Raw genomic sequence first — 20,429 nt, forward strand, 5'->3', positions numbered from 1 at the left:
CTAATTAGAAAATGTGTCTAACACTCTAATGAATGGACATGTGATATTCTGGCAACAGGCAAGGAATATATCTTATCCTGGAAATAAATATTCACTGGAAGATTTTGAACTCCTCTCTCTCCTAAAAACATACATGCACCCTCACACCTTCAAGTGTTGTAATTAATGGAAAAGCAAGCATGACCACTGACAATATTTGCCGACACTTTGGTGCAGTACTGTCAAAGGTGCCATTCTTCAGATGAGATGATGAACAGGTGGTCATTAAAGATTGGATAGTACTATTCAAAGAAGCAAGATTTTCCCAGCATTTTGGCCAACATGCTTCCCTCAACCAATACCACTAAAAACAGATTAACCGGTCTTTTATCTCATTGCTTTTCGTGGGATGGTTTTGGCTGCTCAGCCACATAAGTGTCGCCACAATATAATCCATTCTACCTGAAGTGCTTTCGGACGTTGCACTTCCTTCAGAACGAATGTGTTTGAATGCAGCAAAGTCCCATAGATTTCTGATAAATGCAAGTTTCTTTTTACATCAGAGGCACTTATCACACTTAATAGATGTTACGGATGTAGTTTAAAGTGTGTACACTCATACATCACCTGCTGAAAACGTACATTTAGTATATGTTCAATATTCAGTACTCTACAGTGAAATATGCAGATGTGCACACAGGATACATAAAGAGATCATTTCACACCATATGTCAGGGGTTGGGACAACTGGATATTTATCCACACGTTTTCCTGAGTGGAAGAGTCAATTTTCACTCTGGGTGAAATTTAAGAGGTCTGCAGTCAAAAAGTTGAGCAAGCATTTTGAAAAATTCAAATGAAAGGCACCATACTTTAAGCAATAAAATTGAGCATTGAAGAAAAAAGTGTAAAGCAAAGAGACGATCTCCTTATAGCCAGGATTATAATTATAGATGATCATTCCACAATATTTAATGTAATGAGGATTTAAACCACGAATTTGGAATATTTTCTAGGTTGCCACCTTCTTTTGCCATTAGTGCCTGCATGCGAGGGTACGGGTTGCAGAACTGCATTGCACCAGCTTCAGAGTTAGCTCGTAACGTTTGTTAGAGGACAAAACCTGGATTTGAAAAATGCCAGGACTGTTCCATTAATAATACAAATTCCCCATCTGGATAGTGGGGTTTTAAGAGCGTACCAGGGTTTAACATTCATGTTAGGCTAGGATTATAAATCCTCTATAATTGTAGGTAATGGGAAGATGGCGGGTAGTAATGTCAGACTATAATTCTACGCTCAAATTAAAATTATTTGGAGACGGCAGAGGTTTATTTAAAGTGTGGCTTTATACCTGCTTTTAGTCTATTTGTGTACAAATATCCATACACGTTCATAAAATTCTCACTAGTAGGTCACACAATGCATGAGTCATCTTAGTGTTGTGATTTTAATTTAAGAACTTAATTAAATAAAGCCATGAAAGCTACAGCAGATGGTAGATTATGAAACACAAACTGTAAACCCAAGTGCTTAAGGGTCATTGAATTACAAAAATATGAAATTGGACCAAAATACATAAGTAACAATTTCATATAATGGTGCAATTTCAAAAAGGTTAGATTTCCTACACAAGACTATAGTTTTGGTCATTCTTTGAATTAAATTCAATCTCCACACAAAAACAGTAATTGGCAGTTTTGCACCAATAAAGCTGATTTCTCTATTCTTCTGATTCCAGTTGAAGGGATCAACCTAGACCTGGTTCTAGAACAGCCTTGGGTCTAGAACAGCCTTAGTTCATTGACTGGAGCAAAGCTTAAGTCCACTGTTCTAGATGATGTCAAAGATTACTCAGTGATGTGCCAGTATGGGACTTAGATGCCCAGATCAAACAGCTGGCACCATCAGTCCAATTGTTAAACCCAAGCATGGGCAGGTTTGGAATCAATGCTGTGGGTTGATGTGACTCTTAATGAAACCTCCATGTCAATTCTCACCAACTGTACAAGGAAGAACTTGAATTAATGGAACACCTCATCACATCCTCAGGACATCTCAAAGCAGTTCACAGCCAATGAATTACTTTTGAAATGCAGTTACTGCTACATAAACAAGAAATGTGATTGGGCCAATGTATTCTTTTTAGACCAATCCTGGGACTGTTGTCTGCCTACAATCAATTCCTTACCTCACCTGGAGACGAAGGAACATTTCTGTGCAGAACCAGAATCCAAAATCTCTGCATGAGAACAAGCCAAACTCCAACAGGCCTGTTGCCAGGATAGTCTTCCAGTGAATGAATTAGTTGTGTTAAGCCCCTTTGATGAGTTGTGAGCAGTTTCACAGGACTCAGGCAGTAACAGAAAACAGCAATGATAGGAGTCAGATGCAAGGAAAAAGGGAGGGATTAAAGGCAAAGTGGTGTGGAATTCCAACATGGAAATAGGCCATTCGACCCAACCAGTTCATCTCCTTTATCCTCCACACAAGCAGAAATCCTAATTCCAGGTGTCTGCCCTGTTCCCATATCACTTTATTCCCTTTCCTTCAACCACCTATCTAATCTATTCTTAAATGTTGACATGGTCTTTGCTTCAAATCACTAACCTCACAACCCTGTGTTTAAAAAGGTTTATCCTACTTATCGTTCCAAATCTCTTATGGTTAATCATATAATCTACGCCCCCTCATTCCAGATCCCTCAATCATTGGAAACAATCCGTTTCTATCTACTCTGTCCCATCCCTTCATTATTTTAAACACCTCTATCAAATCATCCTGTAATCTTTTTTCTAATGAAAACCACCTCAATTTTTAAAGTCTTTCTTCGCATTGTTATTTCCTCGTACCAGGCAGCACCCCAGTCAATCTGCGCTGGTCTCTATTGCCTCAACGCCCTTCATGTAGAGTGAAGCCCAAAACCCCACACACTCCTCCAACTGTGGTCTTATTGAGGTTGTATATAAATTCACCGCCCACCAGTTGTAATGGCTGGAGCCATGTTGAAGACCAGGCCTCATTTGCATGCAACTGTGCGCTGAGGTAGCTCTACAGGCTTATGGTCAAGTATGAGCTTGGCATTGTTGGTAACAATGTTGCCTCATTCAGAAGGCTGAGAGAGTCCAACGCAGATTGACGAAGGTGTTGAAACCACACATAATCTAGATTAATTCTTCAAGGGCGATACTGAGGGAGCGGTGCACTGTTGGAGGTGCTGTCTTTTCGATGGCACATTAAACCAAGGCCTGGGACCTGTTCAGGATGGATGTCAAAGATCCTTTGGCACTATTTGAAGAAGAGCAACGAGTTCTCGCGAAAATCTGGCTAACATTGCTCCCTCATATCAATTCCAAACACATTTCTTTTTACATATTCATTCATGGCATGTGGGCATCGCTGGCAAAACCAGCATTTATTGCCCATCCCTAATTGTCTTTGAGAAGGTGGTGGTGAGCCGCCTTCTTGAACCGCTGCAGTCAGTGTGGTGAAGGTTCTCCCGCAGTGTTGTTAGGTTGGGAGTTCCAGGATTTTGGTCATTCATCTCACTGCTGCATGCGTAATGGCTGCTGCATTCATCTTCAAAACAGTCACCGCTTCAGAGTAATTCATTGCAATTGAAGTGCTTTTAATCTTTGTTTCCTTTTGGTAGGTGTGACCATTTTGAAGTGGCAGTACTCTGCAACATTAAGGGTAGTCTCTTTAAACTGTTGCACTCTGGGATACTAACACCATTCTCCATCATCAGTCCTTGGCTCTCAAAAGAAGACAACTGCCCTCTTTAGTGCTCCATACAGAGTGGCATAGTAACCAACTTCACAATAGCATTTGAAATGAGTGAGATAAAGACTACAGAAATAGGAGCAAGTGCAAATAAATCAGCTTTAGGATTAGAAAACCCTGATCTTCCACAACTTAATATAAAAACTCCAGGAAGGATTGCTTATGCAATTTATTTTGATGTACATCAATTCTATTTATTGTTAAGTTGTCACAATATACTATTTATAAGACTGATTGAAATAAATTAGAACAAACATTTAAACTATTTATTTCAATTTTTGAAAATAGAGAAAAAAATCCAAAAAACACAGCTTCAGTAATAAACACTGAGTTGTATATTTCATCTAAATCCAAGTCATTTTTACAGGCAATAAAATATCTTGCTGGGTAGCCTGATACAAACACCAGCCTTTAAATTTTGTTGGTTACTTTTAAAAAAAATCTCCTGTATGAAAGTAATTGTGTTCACTTTATACAATGGTGGTAGTTACAGATACTTTTTATTTGGTGTGCAACACTTAAAACATCAAAAAAGATTGTATAAGGCAGTTTAAAGCACATAATTGTTTCGGAAACCAGTCCACAAATACCCCCCAAAAATATATATCCACAGTTTTCATGTTCCTCCAGCATTCCCTCAGAAAAATTTCTTGGAATTGGCTTCTCTTTTCCTCCTGCAAAAAAAGATAAATATTTTGGGGTTTTTTGAACACTTTCGATAATAAGTTTAAAGTGCAAGGTTCTGACGGTAAAGACAAGACAGCTCATTGCATATACAGTCAGCAATACCTCCATAGGAAGGAAGATAGGAACAGGAGGAGGCCATTCAGCCCCCTGAGCCTGTTCCACCATTCAATCAGATCGTGGTTGATCTGTATCTTAACTCCATCTACCCGCCTTGGTTCCGTAACCCTTAATACCCCTCGCCTAAACAAAAATCTCTCAATCTCAGTTTTTTCCTATCAATCTCAATCTCAGTCTCCCCCACCCCACAATACCATTTTGTTGCTTTCCTGTCATTTCAAGCCCCTGAAAATACTCAGCGAGATAAAGTACAAACATCCAGTGCATCAGTCTGAAATTCCATTCCTGCTACTTTAACCCAAACTAAATATCAGGCAGAGAAATTTGAGACAAAAACATAGGAACAGGAGTCGGCCATTCAGCCCCTCGTGCCTGCTCCGCCATTTGAAAAGATCATGGCTGATCTGTGATCTAACTCCATATACCTGCCTTTGGCCCATATCCCTTAATACCTTTGGTTGCCAAAAAGCTATCGATCTCTCCTTTAAATTTAGCAATTGAGCTAGTATCAATTGCCGTAAAACATTAGGTGTTTGTAATTTTAGGAACTAGTTGTTAAAAATATTTGATTCAGATGCTGAAACTTAATAAAAATGCAATGCAACAAGTTTAATTTCTGCAGTAGCAGGAACTGGCCATGACGTTAAAACATGGCAGCACGACAGGGCAGTGGAATAAGTTTTCCATTTAGTGTTAATTGATGCCGAGTGAGGACAGTTATGTGCTGAAGGCACATCTACGTCAGAAGTGGATTGGGTGCTGCCCAAAAGCCATTTCTCCTTCAATCCTCAACAGCCCGTAGACAAGGGAGACGATGATCTCATCTTGGTAACCAGGATTTGAACTCTGATTTCACAGATGAAATGTCCCAACATATTGTATCACCCAATCTCAGACAAACAGGGAGGTCTCAATAATGCACAAGTTTTGAGACACTATTAAAAATGTCTAGACAGCAAGGGTATAATATCAGGTGAATAATTAAAAGGGATCAAACATTCATGTTTTCCCTTTTACTTATGCTGATGTCCTGATTGTGTAGGCAATGACAGTGCAGTCCAGTCAAATGCTTCCTGTCCCCAAAATGGCAGTTCAATGAATCATAAGCTTGGATGAGTCACAGGATAAGTCCCTGAAGGACAAGAGACTGAAGATCACACGGAAATCTTAAGCACTGCTCCTATATTGCTGTCTTAAGAGCTAACAAATAATATAGCAGTGAGAAGGTAGTGTAGAGGGACATTTAATTTCAAGACCAAATTCTTCCCTTGTCTTGCTCTCCTGAAGGCAGAGAGTCATGTTCTTATATGGTTCGAGAGATACAGGGAGCTCTGTGTCATGCGTCATGAGAGCCTGGACAGTGTGTGTCGGTAGGCGATTGGATGGTGGGATATTACAACCAAACGAATTGTGTCCACATTTTCCAGCAGAGATCTTGAACGTTGATCTGGAGCAGAAACCTTGGCTGTCTCTTCTCTCCCTCACCCAGAAACATTTGGGGGTACCCTTAATGCGCTCATGGCTGAAATCAGCTAAAAGCGTAGACTGGGGAACAATAATGGAACCTTCCTAATCTGTGTAGCTCAGGATCACACCCAGCTGTGCATTTTTCCACAAATCAGTCAGGGGAACCCGATGGAATCTTAGAAATAAATTTTCAGAGCAGTCACGAAGAGCGTCCATTAAAATGAACACTTTTAGAGTTCTCGACAACTTGCTTCTAGTCCTTTTGCACCCGATGCCCTGCACTGGGTGACACAATCATACTTGACTTACGGATGGGTATATATTGTTGTCAAGGATTTCAAGAGAAGTTCCACTAACACCTTCAACATTGTTAAAAAACAGCCCAGGTACGTGAGCCGATGAACTATACTGTTGGCTTTGTATTTCTGGTCCTCATTTAACTATCCCAGCAGCAATGTCAATAATTTATATAGTCAGTACATTTTTCTCAAGCATGAAAAAGACAAAAGGATTACCTGTGTATTAGGTAATAGAAGAATACTGACTGGAGGATAATGAACACCAAGAAATGCCACACTGAGGTACAGGATGGAACTGGAGCAACCTTTGGGCAGGTGACATGTTGAACCTGTAGAACAAATGATTGATGCACTTTACTGTAAACAATCCTTAGAAGTTCGTATCAACAACATGTACTCTATCATTTAAAGGTTAGTTATTGGAGAATCACGCAAGGTACTGCATATTGGAAGAGGAAAGTGCAAACCTGCACACATTGAAGATGTGTTTATTAGAAAAGGTGGATAAGGAAAAGGCTCTGGATAATTCGCTGGACAAATCTACTCAAAGCAACTCACTGCCAACAAAGCTAACTGAATATTAGGATACATCTCAAACGCATGGCAAGTTGAAAGTAGTTATTCTAACTACGTACCGGCATGACCCAGATCTTCAAAATGCCAAGAGGCGTTAGGTGATGTAAATATAAGCACACTATTTGATTTTTAAAAAACGTGAGCACACTGGTTTAGAAGGGAGGGACAAAATACCGATCCAATTTCAACTTGCTGAACAGGTCATTCTCTTCCTCGATGAGTTTTTGGGAGATTCACTGCTTACTTACCCACGCTGGAGTTACACTTAGAATAGCAAGCCAATGTTTGGATAGTCTTTGCAGTGTATTTAATCCTTTCTAATAGGATAGTTTTCTAATATACTTGGGATAAATATCTGATACCCTTTTGGTGAGAAAATTATATTTTGGAAAAACCAGGAGAACACAATGGGAGATTTACACTGGAGCTAATGGAACAGGTCTCAAATTATAATTCTTCCTTTTTATTCCAGATGTCCAGGTCCACATTGGGCAAGTCGTTGATTGAGAGTTTTGTTTGGGAAGGAGAAATTCGACTTGTGTAAGACTCCCATCTATATTTTATAAAGTCTATTGCACAATTCAGATTTTCTGAGTAAAACTACAAATCGAAGGGTGCTGTTTTAAACATGGGACCCTCTTACTGGGGTATGTGTAGAGAAAGCGTCTTTGGGGAAGGTATACTTCATCTCAAGCCACGGGTGACCCTGTGGAACAGTCGACACTATCACTGCGACGCCAGCCGGGATGCCCAGCAGGAATACTGAAAGCAGGGCAAGGTCACACCCTCTCCTCCTCCTCCTCCTCCTCCTCTCAGGGCCAGAAGGCTTTTCAGGGAAATCTTTGGGCGATTGCCTGGCAAAATGAATTTCTATCAAAAGCTGGCCTTGGCCCCTTCTCTCTCACTCTCCCCCTGGGGAAATGCCATGTGTTTTACAGGATGCATATTGAAATTGAATGGGACAGAATTTGTGCAAAATCTGAAGAATATTAATTCTGCCTTTATAGCAGTAGTTTGTTGCAATGGACAAAAAACACGTAGAAAAAACACATTACTTTTTGGGGGGAGAGTGTTCCAGATTTCCACTGCCCCTTTGTGTGAAGAAGTGCTTCCTGGCATCATCCCTGAACGGCCTGGCTCTAATTTTAAAGTTATTCCCCCTTGTTCTGGACTCGCCCATCAGAGGAAAGAGTTTCTCTCAGATAACCCTATCAAATCCTTTAATCATCTTGAACACCTCAATTAGATCACCCCTTAATCATCGGATTTTTTTTGGACTAGCTGTTAGGTTGGATCAAATTTAAAACAACGCCATTAGAAAAGACCCTTTAATTCTCCTTGTACAGTGTAACAGTACAAAAAGAATCCAGCACAATGCGTCTCACACACACACTTAAATTTTAATTGAAAATCTAGAATGAACTGCTTATTCATGTTACATAGAGCCTTGTTTACACTCTCAATTCTGAAGACCATGCTTCCATTTTAAAAACCCAGCGCAAATACACTCCAAAACTCCCAACCTACCCTGTAGTCATCTCCTGAAATGGTGTGAGATCAATAAACTGCACACAATTGAATAGGCCAAGTTTTTTTTCAAATCTCTGGAAATTGTAAACAATAATCTCTTCTGTTTCTCCCCAACCCCCATTTATGTTTTTGTACCTCATTTTCAAGACCCACCAATACTACTTGGTATCACCCCAATCAGCTGTGAGCCCAGGCTAACCGCCTCCTCCTCCCAAGCCCCTGGCACTGCTTTAAATTAATTAGCATTGGTTTGCAATGACTCAAGTTGACCTATTCTTCCCCTCCCACCACCAGTGGAGTGCTCTACCTCCATGATGTCCAGCAGTGCAGCTGTAAAAAGGAACTCACCAGGAAGGGTACAGATTCCGCTGGTTGCCATGTGTAGTGACATTCCTGCAGATTTCCCCAGTTGAGTATTTCTGGTGAAATCCCATTCTAAAAGATTATGTTTATGAATATGCTAAAAATAGAGGAACTCTTATTGGGCACAAACTTGTGCATCATCAGAGTCTATACTCCATCCAAAGCAACTCTTAAAGTCCCCTTGTGACGAAAGAAAATCTTCCGTAGTTTAAACTTTCACCAATTTCCACTAACAAAAAGAACCGTCATTTATACTGTCCAGTAAAATCCCCTCCAGGAATCTGCTTGTGTTTTTCTCACATAAGAGGTTAACTGCAGTTTCAGCATCAGGTCCAATCACACATCACTCTACCCAGTGGAAGATCACGCTCCTAAATGATGTGGAGATGCTGGTGATGGACTGGGGTGGACAAATGTAAGGAATCTTACAACACCAGGTTACAGTCCAACAGTTTTATTTGAAAACACAAGCTTTCGGAGCTTACCTCCTTCGTCAGGTGAGTGAGTGAAGGGTTCTAAAATCGCATAGCATATATTAGGCTGGGAGACAGTCACAGCAATCAAAAGCGTCGTTGGTGTTCAGACAGGTTAGCCACGGAAAACATTACATCCCAGTATACTGAATACACAATGGGTCAGATTACACAGACAGAGAGAAAGAGACCCGAAAGGCAGAGGGAGGGAGAGAGAATGTCCAGTTGTATTAAAAACAGATAACTTTTTTTTCCCCGCTGGTGGGGTAACGTGTAGCGTGACATGAACCCAAGATCCCGGTTGAGGCCGTCCTCATGGGTGCGGAACTTGGCTATCAATTTCTGCTCGACGATTTTGCGTTGTCGTGTGTCTCGAAGGCTGCCTTGGAGAACGCTTACCCGAAGATCGGTGGCTGAATGTCCTTGACTGCTGAAGTGTTCCCCGACTGGGAGGGAACCCTCCTGTCTGGCGATTGTTGCGTGGTGTCCGTTCATCCGTTGTCGCAGTGTCTGCATGGTCTCGCCGATGTACCATGCTCCGGGGCATCCTTTCCTGCAACGTATGAGGTAGACAACGTTGGCCGAGTCACAGGAGTATGAACCATGGTGGGTGGTGTCCTCTCGTGTGATGGTAGTATCCGTGTCGATGATCTGGCATGTCTTGCAGAGGTTGCCGTGGCAGGGTTGTGTGGTGTCGTGGACGCTGTTCTCTTGAAAGCTGGGTAATTTGCTGCGAACGATGGTCTGTTTGATGTTGGGTGGTTGTTTGAAGGCGAGTAGTGGAGGTGTGGGGATGGCCTTAGCGAGGTGTTCGTCGTCATCGATGACACGTTGAAGGCTGCGGAGAACATGGCGTAGTTTCTCCGCTCTGGGGAAGTACTGGACGACGAAGGGTACTCTGTTGGTTGTGTCCCGTGTTTGCCTTCTGAGGAGGTCTATGCGATTCTTCGCTGTGGCCCATCGGAACTGTCGATTGACGAGTCGAGCGTCATATCCCGTTCTTACGAGGGCGCCTTTCAGCGTCTGTAGGTGTCCATCGCGTTCCTCCTCGTCTGAGCAGATTCTGTGTATTCGCAGGGATCTTGGGTTCATGTCACGCTACACGTAACCCCACCAGCGGGAAAAAAGTTATCTGTTTTTAATACAACTGGACATTCTCTCTCTCTCTGCCTTTCGGGTCTCTTTCTCTCTTTGTCTGTGTAATCTGACCCATTGTGTATTCAGTATACTGGGATGCAATGTTTTCCGTGGCTAACCTGTCTGAACACCAACGACACCTTTGATTGCTGTGACCGTCTCCCAGCCTAATATATGCTGACGAAGGAAGTAAGCTCCGAAAGCTTGTGATTTTCAAATAAAACTGTTGGACTATAACCTGGTGTTGTAAGACTCCTAAATGAAGCAGAATCTGGAAATGTTCAAGTCCTACCTTGGTGTTCACCAAGCTGTCAACGCCCTTCTTGACAATGTGAATGTGCTCCTTGATCTCACTGAAATGGTTTTGGGCTGCAGTGACTGTAGTTAAGGATTGCTGACTTAGTTTCACTTTGGAGAGGATGTCTACTATGTTTGCCCTGGAAAGCAAAACACAAAAGGGTTAAGATGGAATCTGCAGAAGATGACACAACTCATTAAGTGCCAGGAATCACTCCTGACCCTACTGAGCTTTAAAATGCTCTGAAGATTTAGAAAATCTGCTTTAATTTAGTAAAGAATCTTGCTAGTGGATGTAGCATTGAAATGTACTTTTGCAAATTAAAGTGACACAAATACCCTACACATATTCAGTTGTTCAATGAATAAACATCGTGTCAAACCAATATTTTTGCATTGCAGTGTTACGTGAATTGCAGCAAGATTGGAATACTCACCAAGGAACATCAAGAAATATTTCACTTTGAACAACATTTTTCCCCTTTCTAATTCTCATGAAAGCACATTCACATATACATTTTATGAAGTTATTGTACATTTTGGTTATATGGTACTCATGAGAGAAATGTACTGATACACCCAGGGAGTCACAAGCATTTAATCACAATGTTTTATTAAATTGTACTCATCAATCACACAGGCACCAAGAAAAACTGATTATTTAGATGAGGTCATTTCTTGCGCAAACCCAATTTGATTCTTAAGTTACCAAAAAAAAAAGGTCCAATTGGACAACAATATGGTGATAGCAGAACTTTGTCAGGCACCAAATAGGGGAAATGTTTGTATTATATATATATTTTTAAATGACTACAAGCATTCAAGGTCTTTTTTTTAGGGTTAAGAAGTGTCTTCACTTGTTGGGCTACAGGTGAGGGCTAGAACCCAGCCCTTTGATCAGCAGATTAGCCAGAACCATGACCAGATGCGACATAAGGAAACATTTTTTTTACACAGCGAGTTATGATGATCTGAAGTGCACTACCTGAAAGGGTGGTGAGAGCAGATTCAATAATAACTTTCAAAAGGGAATTGGATAAATATTTGACGGGAAACAATTTACAGGACTATGGGGAAAGCAGGGGAGTGGGACTAACTGGATAGCTCTTTCAAAGAGCCAGCACGGACACAATGGGCCGAACGGTCTCCTTCTGTACTGTAACATGCTATAATGATCCGGGGCTAATCAAATTAAATATGGTCAAGGGCATTAGTTGGTTATAGACATCATGAGAATGGTAACTACAAGTGATTCTATGCACTGAATGCACCATTATCTCTGAACTGTCTTGATTGACAGTTATTTAGTCAGAGGCTTGTTGATTTGGTAATATATACAGAAACTTTCCCTGCACAATTTTGTTGTAAATTGGACAACTGGACTCACAAACATCCCATCAGAAAGTCTACAAGCATCTTGCAGCTTAATCAGGCTGTGTAAGAGACATGGTCTAAAAAAGATATCCTGTCATTGTAACAGTGATGCTTTATCCCAATTTGTCCAGTGTGACATTCAATGCAGTCAATCATGCCACCCTCCTCCATGGTCTATCTTAGTGGCACTGCCCTTGTGAGAGTCTACTCCCACCCATCACAATACAGCCAGTCCATCGTCAGCCATGACTTTTCCTCCAGCTCTCTTCTCTGTCATTTCCAGACTTCCTCAAGGATTTATCCTTGGCCTCCTCCTCTACATCCTGCCCCTCAGTGACATGATTTGTAGACATGTATGCTGACGACACCCAACTGTATCTCTCCACCACGATCCTCGACCCTATAACTCATTGGTTTGCTGTCTGACATGAAGTTGTGGATAAATCAGAACCTTTGCCATTGCCACAAACTCCCTCCTTGGCTGCTCTCTCAGGCTGAACTAGAATGTACAGAACCTCGGAGTTCTGATCAACCCTGAGCCAAGCTTCAAACCTTATATCCTATTCATCATCAAAAATGCTTACTTCCAGCTGCCTGCCTCTTCCCTAACTTATCCTAACCCTCATCCCCCACTGTCACTAAAACCCGTACCCATGCCGTCATTATCTCTAGACTCCACTTCTTGACAGCCTCCAGACCTCCGTCCTCTGTAAACCCCAAATTGTCCAAAACTCCAACACCCATCTCCTGTTCTGCAGCAAGCCCCGCTCGACCATCACCCCCGTTCTTGCTGACCTACATTAACTATCCAATAGATCGAATTTCTGCAGCACCAAATGTCAGTTTACTGTTTCACTTTTAGCCCACTTCCTTTGTCTGGGCTCCAATGGTGCACCACGATCAACATTATCCCAGCACCCTGGCCCATTAATGATCAGCGTCTGTTAATTATTTGTGCTTCTATAAAAAGGAGACCAAGAACTACATATTTCAGCCGCACGTATGCTTGTGTTTGGGAATTTCCCAACGAAAGTTCTGTTGCCCACTGAGAAAACATTATGTGCCGTGCACTTTTATAGGTCACTCCATTCAGATTATTCACTGCAAGCAGCGCCACTTGGCTACATTCCCAATGTCATCCTCTGGTTAGGGGAAATCACCAGATGGCATTGCTCTGCAGCTGTGCTGATTGAATGCCAGTTACTGCAACTGCCATTGAAACACAGTGCACAGCAATTGGGAAAAGACCTAGTCAATCAATACAGTTTTGGAAGGGATTAACATTTTTTTTTTTAAAAAGTGAAACTTCAATTGGATTTAAAATTTAGCCACTGGTTGACAAGTGCTGTTTGCTCTCTTAAGAATAGGCTTCATTTGAGTGTTTGCATTTCAAACAGAAAACGCTCGAAAACACTCAGCAGGTCAGGCAGCATTAGTGAAGAGAGAAGCAGAGTTAACGTTACAGGTCCATGACCTTTCCAGAGTTCCGCCTGACCTGCTGAGTGTTTCCAGCATTTTCTGTTTTTATTTCAAATTTCCAGCAGCCGCAGTATCGTGCTTTTGCAATTTATTCTGGTCTGTTTAGCGTGGGAGAGGATCGTGAGTGCAGGTTGCAAATAAAAAAAAGACTTCTGTGCTTCTCAGCGAACTCTCAAAGTGCTTCACATCAGTGACTATGAAGGAGGCAAATATTTTTGGCACAGCAAGATCCCACAAAGCAGCCCACTTGATCAGCACCCTTGCCATGGAATCAATACCTCCCCCTCCACCAGTCCACAATGAATCGTTTATGGATAATTTTTCTGCTGCCTTGTAAAGGTTCAGAGACATTTTTTCTTGATGTGAAGAGTGTTTTTGAAAAGGAAATTATTGATGCGACTGTCCACTTCATCACTCCTTTATCAATACATAGTTTGTTGCAAACATATTTTAAAAAAAATTTATTAAAAATGGCACACAGTGGAGATGGATCAAGAGCAACACCCGACTGCCAAGAGCTACTTTGAAGTGGTGCTCATTAACATCTAAAACCCATTCTTACATGGCCAGGAGCCGAAACACCCTCAATCATCGCAATGCAAACAAGGTAGGAAGCTTTCCCCAGTGCTTTGACTGATTAAGATCCAGAGCAGCTGAGGCATATGGTCTCGGCAACTTTGGGTTGGGCGGGGTAGAGAATTTCCAATGCTTCCCACTGCCAATTATGTTCCAGAATCCCCTGCTAGAAGTGCCACCTGGTCTGGTGAAGACAGGACTGGGCTCAGCTATGATCTTCTCCATGACCCAACAGTCGGTTAACACTCGCCAACTGGTCTCATATGAAAATGGCCCCTGGATGCCCAGTGACTGCAGAAACATAACCTGGTAAATAATCAACGATTCAATGCCTCCGAGAGGGGAACTGGTGGGGTTACAGAGGGGAGAGAAACTAAGGATCTGGTGGATCACCTCACCATCCCATTCACAAAGTTACAAATTTATTTAGCAAGATTGGGAATTTATGCAGAAGTGGATTACATGCAACTTCTTTGGAAACAAGACTGGGAATGGAATTCTGAGAACAGGGCATAGTTTTCCCAACAGAAATATGGGAGCACGGCTCCCTATGGGAACTTTCAATGCCTCAAAATTTAATCTTTCTTCTACAAAAGCTAAAGTAACCATCCTGTCAAAACATTTCCAAACTCAATCCATTTTGAAGACATTTATTTTTTTGCTGCCAGGAATTGACATTAGTGACACACGGGCATCTGTACGACTGCTCCTGCTCTTTCCCTGTTGTAGGCTGTTGGGTTCCTGATTGGCAGGGACCCAGGCCAAAAAAACAGAGGTCAACAGCATCAGTACACAAACCGTACTCTACCAATGATAATCCATTCCTGTAAAGAAAAAGTAATACCCTTAAAATGGATTAAGTTCCATAAGTAGGTTTCCTTACCTCAGTTGGTTTTCCCTCCTTTGCATTATGGTGCATTGTGAACCTTTAGATTGCAAGATAATGATGGCCATTTGTTCATCTTAGCTCATCCATCCAAATAAAGCCAGTTGCCTCCCCCATCACAGCATCTGTCTTCTAAATTATTCCCAAGCTTTTGCCTCCACTGCCCTGCCTGGTAGTCCAGGCACTTCCTTGTGAAGAACTTCATGCCGTCGTAAGAACATAAGAAATAGGAGCAGGAGTAGGCCATACGGCCCCTCGAGCCTGCTCCGCCATTCAATCAGATCACGGCTGGTCTTTGACCTCAACTCCACTTTCCAGCCCTTGATTCCCCTAGAGTCCAAGAATCTATCCATCTCAGCCATGAAAATACTCAACGACTCAGCATCCACAGCCCTCTGGGGTAGAGAATTCCAAAGATTCACAACCCTCTGAGTGAAGAGAATCAGTTGGCTTTCCATCAGCTGGAACTTTGCCCCCTTACCTTACAATCATGACTTACCCTGAAATCGGGTTCTGTTTTTACTTCTCTACCTAATCATATATTGCAGTGAGGTCCCTCTCAACATTCTCCTTTCAAGGCTAAGGCGGCCAACTTTCTCCTGAGTTCCCTCATAACCCAGTCTTCCGATGTTAGGGGTCAGCCCCGCCGTGTTCTCTCCTGCCTCAGGGCTCAAATGTCTCCCTTGTGTCTCGGTGATCAAAATTGCACATTTATACTCAAGGAATGGGTTTGATTTTATTACATCCCATCATTATTAAATTTATATGATTGACAGCAGTGAAGCCAACATACCACATTTTCAATGCACCTGCTCAGCACCATTATAAACGTGAAGATAAGGAGAAATTAGTACTAATTACCACTTACATTTTTACTCCATCACTGTGAAGAATTATTTCCTGATATTAGTCCTAAAATTATCTTTTTACTAGTTTGAACTTATGTCTCCTAGTTCTACTCCCACAGTTTAATTTAAAGTAATATTCCAGTGAAGAGACTGAGAAAACTGTAAGAATACTATTTTAGAAATTACACGGACAACAATTTAATTCTGGGAACCCTATGTGGGGGGGAGGGGGGAGAATTCTCAACAGTTAGCCTGAAAAAATGGGTGACTAGCAACTGAAAATTTATGGGGGGGGGGGGGGCCCAACAAAGAGAAAGGCCACCCCATTGACACCCAAGTCCTCGCCTGATACAACTTATAGATGGGCCTGTAAATGGACGAGCAGCCCGCCCTCCTGTTTTGGGCGCAAGGCTGTATAAATATGCAAATCGGGATCCTATGCCGGTTTGTAGGACACCCATTTTGCAACTGTCAAATATCAGGGGGTAAGAGCTGGCACAAGCACGATGGGCCGAATGGCCTCTTTCTGTGCCGCGTGATTCTATAGTTGGGTGCGTTGCAAGCAATCCACCCATTTGTACCAGGCAGCGAGCTGCCAAACCAGCAGGCCTTAAAGGGGCCGCAGGTGCACACTCAAGAGAAGGACCCACATTTTTTTTTTGGGGCAGAACTTTTGCGAGGAGCAGGCCCAAACCTGCCGGCTGGCTCAGCGCAGGAGCCAGCCGATTTCCCTGCCCTCCCACAACCGGAGAGCTGCAGTGGGGCACCTAATGGGTGCCCGCAAATCACCGGCAGTATTTGGTTCTAGCCTCCCGACACCGGCATCTGCCATAAGAAAAATTTGGACCCTTCGAGTGTTCACCCAGGGTCCCTTTAAGGACTGTTGGTTTGGCCGCTCGCTGCCTGGTACAAATGGGCAGATTGCTCGCAACGCACCCATTTGTACCGGGTCCTGCAAACAGTGTCCATATCTACATCTATTTGGTCATCTTGTGTCAGTCATGCATTCCGATGACAGTGTAAAGTTTTGAATCTCTCTGTATGAAGGCCACAATGTCAGGCAAAACATACTCCCGAGTTAAAATAAAAACAGAAATTGCTGGAAATACTCAGCAAGTCAGGCAGTATATGTGGAGAAAGAAACAGAGTTAGCGTTTTCTAACGAAAGGTCATCGACCTGAAACGTCAACTCTGGTTCATTTCTTCACAGACGCTGCCTGACCTGCTGAGTATTTCCAGCATTTTCTGTTTTTATTTCAGATTTCCAGCATCCGCAGTATTTTGCTTTTGATCTGGAGTAAAATGCTTTCTTGGAAATTAATCCGTTTGAAGGACATGCTTGTTGACAGCAGTAAGCTTTCTACTCCATCGGACAAAGAGGGGCTGCAAGGCTCGGGCACCAATGACGACATCATAAAACAGGAAAAAAAATTGGACATATTAAGCCCAAAGCAATACATGAGATATTATCTTGGGCAATGTGCTGCCAAGGACTAAAGACTGCAAGTTAACATTCAGCTGATTCCACAACAAACTAAGAACACCATAAAATGTCAGATGAGAAAATAAACCATGAGCAATTTTTTTTGTATTCCATGGGAAACAATATTCTGATCCAAGGAATAGTTGACTTTTGCATATTAATCACCGTGAAGAAGAAACATTGAACTGAAGGTTGAGGGGATTCGGCGTAAACCTTCAGAAGGGATAAGAAACAGGCTGGAGGACAGGAAACATGTGCTCGTTAGAGGAGTTATGCTGGAGTGGAAGGGAAGTATTGAGTGGGGTATCTCAGGGCTCAGTGCTGAGACCGTTACTGTTTCTAATTTATACAAATGACCAGGATTCAGAAACTCAAAGCAATGTGGCCAAATTTGCTGGTGATACCAAACCAGGAGGGACAATGGAATCGGAGGAGGGAGCTCAGAAGTTACAGAATAAGTTGGATATGAGATGCAAATGGGCAGAACAACAGCAAAATAAATTGAATGCAGACAAGTGTAGGCTTAGGAAGGAAGAATAAACACTCGTACTCCGTGAATGGTAATAGCTAAGGATGAAGCTAGGAGTCTTAATAGACTTGACGCAAAACGTGTCCACCCAATGCAGAGGAGCAATCAACAAAGCCGACTGAATGCTGAACTACATCATCAAAACATTACAATGAGGAGGTAATGATCAAACATCATAGGGCACCTTGAATACTGCATCCAGTTCTGGTCACCAAGAAATAAGACAACATTCAAGTGCTGGAGGCAGTGTAGAGAAGAGCCACGAGGCTGATCCGTGTCAGGGGTCTGTGAGTTTGCAGAAAGAGTGGAGAAACTTGAGCTTTTTAGTCAGGTAAGGAGGCGTGAGGGGGATAGAAAGAACTTGCATCATACAGCGCCTATCACAACCTCAGGACAACACAAAGCTCTTTACAGCCAATTTATTACTTATTGAAGTGTATGTACTTGTAATGTAGGAAGACGGTTAAGGGTATAGAAAGAGTTAACTTGAAATATTACTTTAAATTAGACGGTGGGAGTCGAACTAGGGGACATAGGTTCAAACTAATAAAAGGTAATTTTAGGACTGATGTCAGGGAATAATTCTTCCCAGTGATCGATGTGTGGAATAAACATCCAGACAGTGCAGTGGAGGCAAAAACCCTGGAAAAATTTAATTGGACACCACAATGGGCAGACATTAGGGCTCTCCGGATGTATGAATTAAAATAGTCCAAAAGGCCTTCCTCGTCTGTTATTATCTTGTAATCCGAATTCAACGGTTACATTACAACTTTGTAACTATTCCACGCCTACACTAAACACAATGTAAACACCAAACTACATCAAGCTGTTTGTGTTGCAAAAATATTTCCGTTAATTAATTCATTGGATTATCATGTGATGAAAATAATCGATGTTTTGTTGTCACGGTTGTACTGACGATTTTTTTAAAACTAGTCAAATCTGGTCAGAGACAACCCAATTTTATCAACTTCAACCTATAATATTTTTAGCCTCTCACGGGCGTGTCTGAGAAGCCAAAACTACAAGTTCCTCCACCCCTGGCCGAGACCTCAGGAAAACATTACATAGGCTTTCTTTCACGGTGTTGCACATTATGGTCCTCTGAGGAAAAATAAAAAGCTCAATTAACACTAATTGCAAACTAATTATCTCTTTGTAAAACTCACCTTAATTATGAGCATCCTTCGGGATAGAACAAGTGTGCGTTTTCTTTACCCAACACACTTATGCACTGCAATTGGAACTAATTAGATCTGATAAACATTATATAAACAGACAACTTGTCTTCATATTAAGGTTTGGCAAATGGGGAAATTTGACAGTTTAAAAAAAATGTACCCACTAAACATTCAGTACAACCAAGAGCCTGCCTAAAATCAATCACTTCTAGATGGTATGTACAAGGGTGCCGCACCCAAAAAAATGGACTTGCATTTATATAGCGCCTTTCATGACCTCAGGACATCCCAAAGCGCTTTACAGCCAATACACTTTTGAAGTGTAGTCACTGTTGTAATGTAGGAAACTCGGCAGCCAATTTGCGCACAGCAAGATCCCACAAACAGCAATGAGATAATGACCAGATAATCTGTTTTTTTTTAAAAAGTGATTTTGGTTGAGTGATAAATATTGGCCCAGGACACCGGGGTGTTGTTTGGGGGGGGGGGGGTAAGCGCCCCTTCTTAGTGTCATGGGACCTTTTACGTCCACCTGAAAGGGGAGATGGGGCCTGTCTGTATTGCTGTTGCTATAAAGTAAAATTAGCAAAACTTTAATCACCAATAATCCTAAAGCTATGTCTGTTAATCCAACCCATCAGCTGTACAACACTCAGTAACTCTTTCTTCATTGTGGGGGTTCCTGCCTCTGCAAGATCACTGCCTCTGTCCCCATCTCTTCCCCGACTCCTGATCGAAACCTACTCCATGCCTTGTCGGCCACAAGGCATGGACTTTTCTAATGCTCTTCTGTCTTCACTGCTTCTACCCTCCTCAAATTACAAATCATTCCACCCTCACCCACACCACTCTCCGAGTGCCAGTGGTCTTTGTGCTTCAGTGAATCAACATCAAGATCCTCGACCTCACTTTCAAACCAGCCCCCCCCCCCCAAATTTGGCCTCACAATACCTACTTCCTCGAGCCAAATATCTCCGCGCACACTTACTGGTCCTCTGGCACTGGGCTACTCCCATTTCCTGCTCTCTCCAATCCACTATCTGTGACCACTCTTATTTACTATGCCCTTATCCCCTGACTTTTTTTTTAAGATCCATCAGCCCTGCCCACTTCCTTCCCTACTTTCAAAAGTCACCTCAAAACTCTTCTCTTTTACTGTCTGTGGATCCCCGTCGCCCCAAGGAATTTCCCAGTCTCCCTCCCTTTCCCACCGTCTCCCCTCTACCACGTAATGTTTCTCACACCCAAAAATTAATTGCATACGTTTTAGTTTTGCTCCCGGAGAACCAGAAATAAATTTAAAGTGCCGTTTAACATTAAAAACCAGGAGATGTGGTTAAACAATGCTGCGACCCCTTCAGA

At 42.2% G+C, this 20,429-nt stretch overlaps 1 protein-coding gene across 1 annotated transcript in view; it reads right to left on the bottom strand.

The window, feature by feature from the left end:
- Positions 1-4,014: 4,014 nt before the first annotated feature.
- Positions 4,015-20,429, bottom strand: part of LOC137304820 (protein ERGIC-53-like) — a 57,507-nt gene continuing 41,092 nt past the window's right edge. Inside the window, exons 11-13 of the mRNA XM_067973554.1 lie at positions 10,704-10,848; positions 6,549-6,661; positions 4,015-4,436 (exon numbers count right to left, since the gene is read on the bottom strand). Coding sequence (XP_067829655.1) covers positions 4,400-4,436; positions 6,549-6,661; positions 10,704-10,848 — 295 coding nt within the window. The 3' untranslated portion in view covers positions 4,015-4,399. The remainder of the gene's footprint in view (positions 4,437-6,548; positions 6,662-10,703; positions 10,849-20,429) is intronic.

The sequence above is a fragment of the Heptranchias perlo genome, chromosome 38 (genome assembly GCF_035084215.1).
Source record: "Heptranchias perlo isolate sHepPer1 chromosome 38, sHepPer1.hap1, whole genome shotgun sequence".
In the NCBI taxonomy this organism is placed as follows: domain Eukaryota; kingdom Metazoa; phylum Chordata; class Chondrichthyes; order Hexanchiformes; family Hexanchidae; genus Heptranchias; species Heptranchias perlo.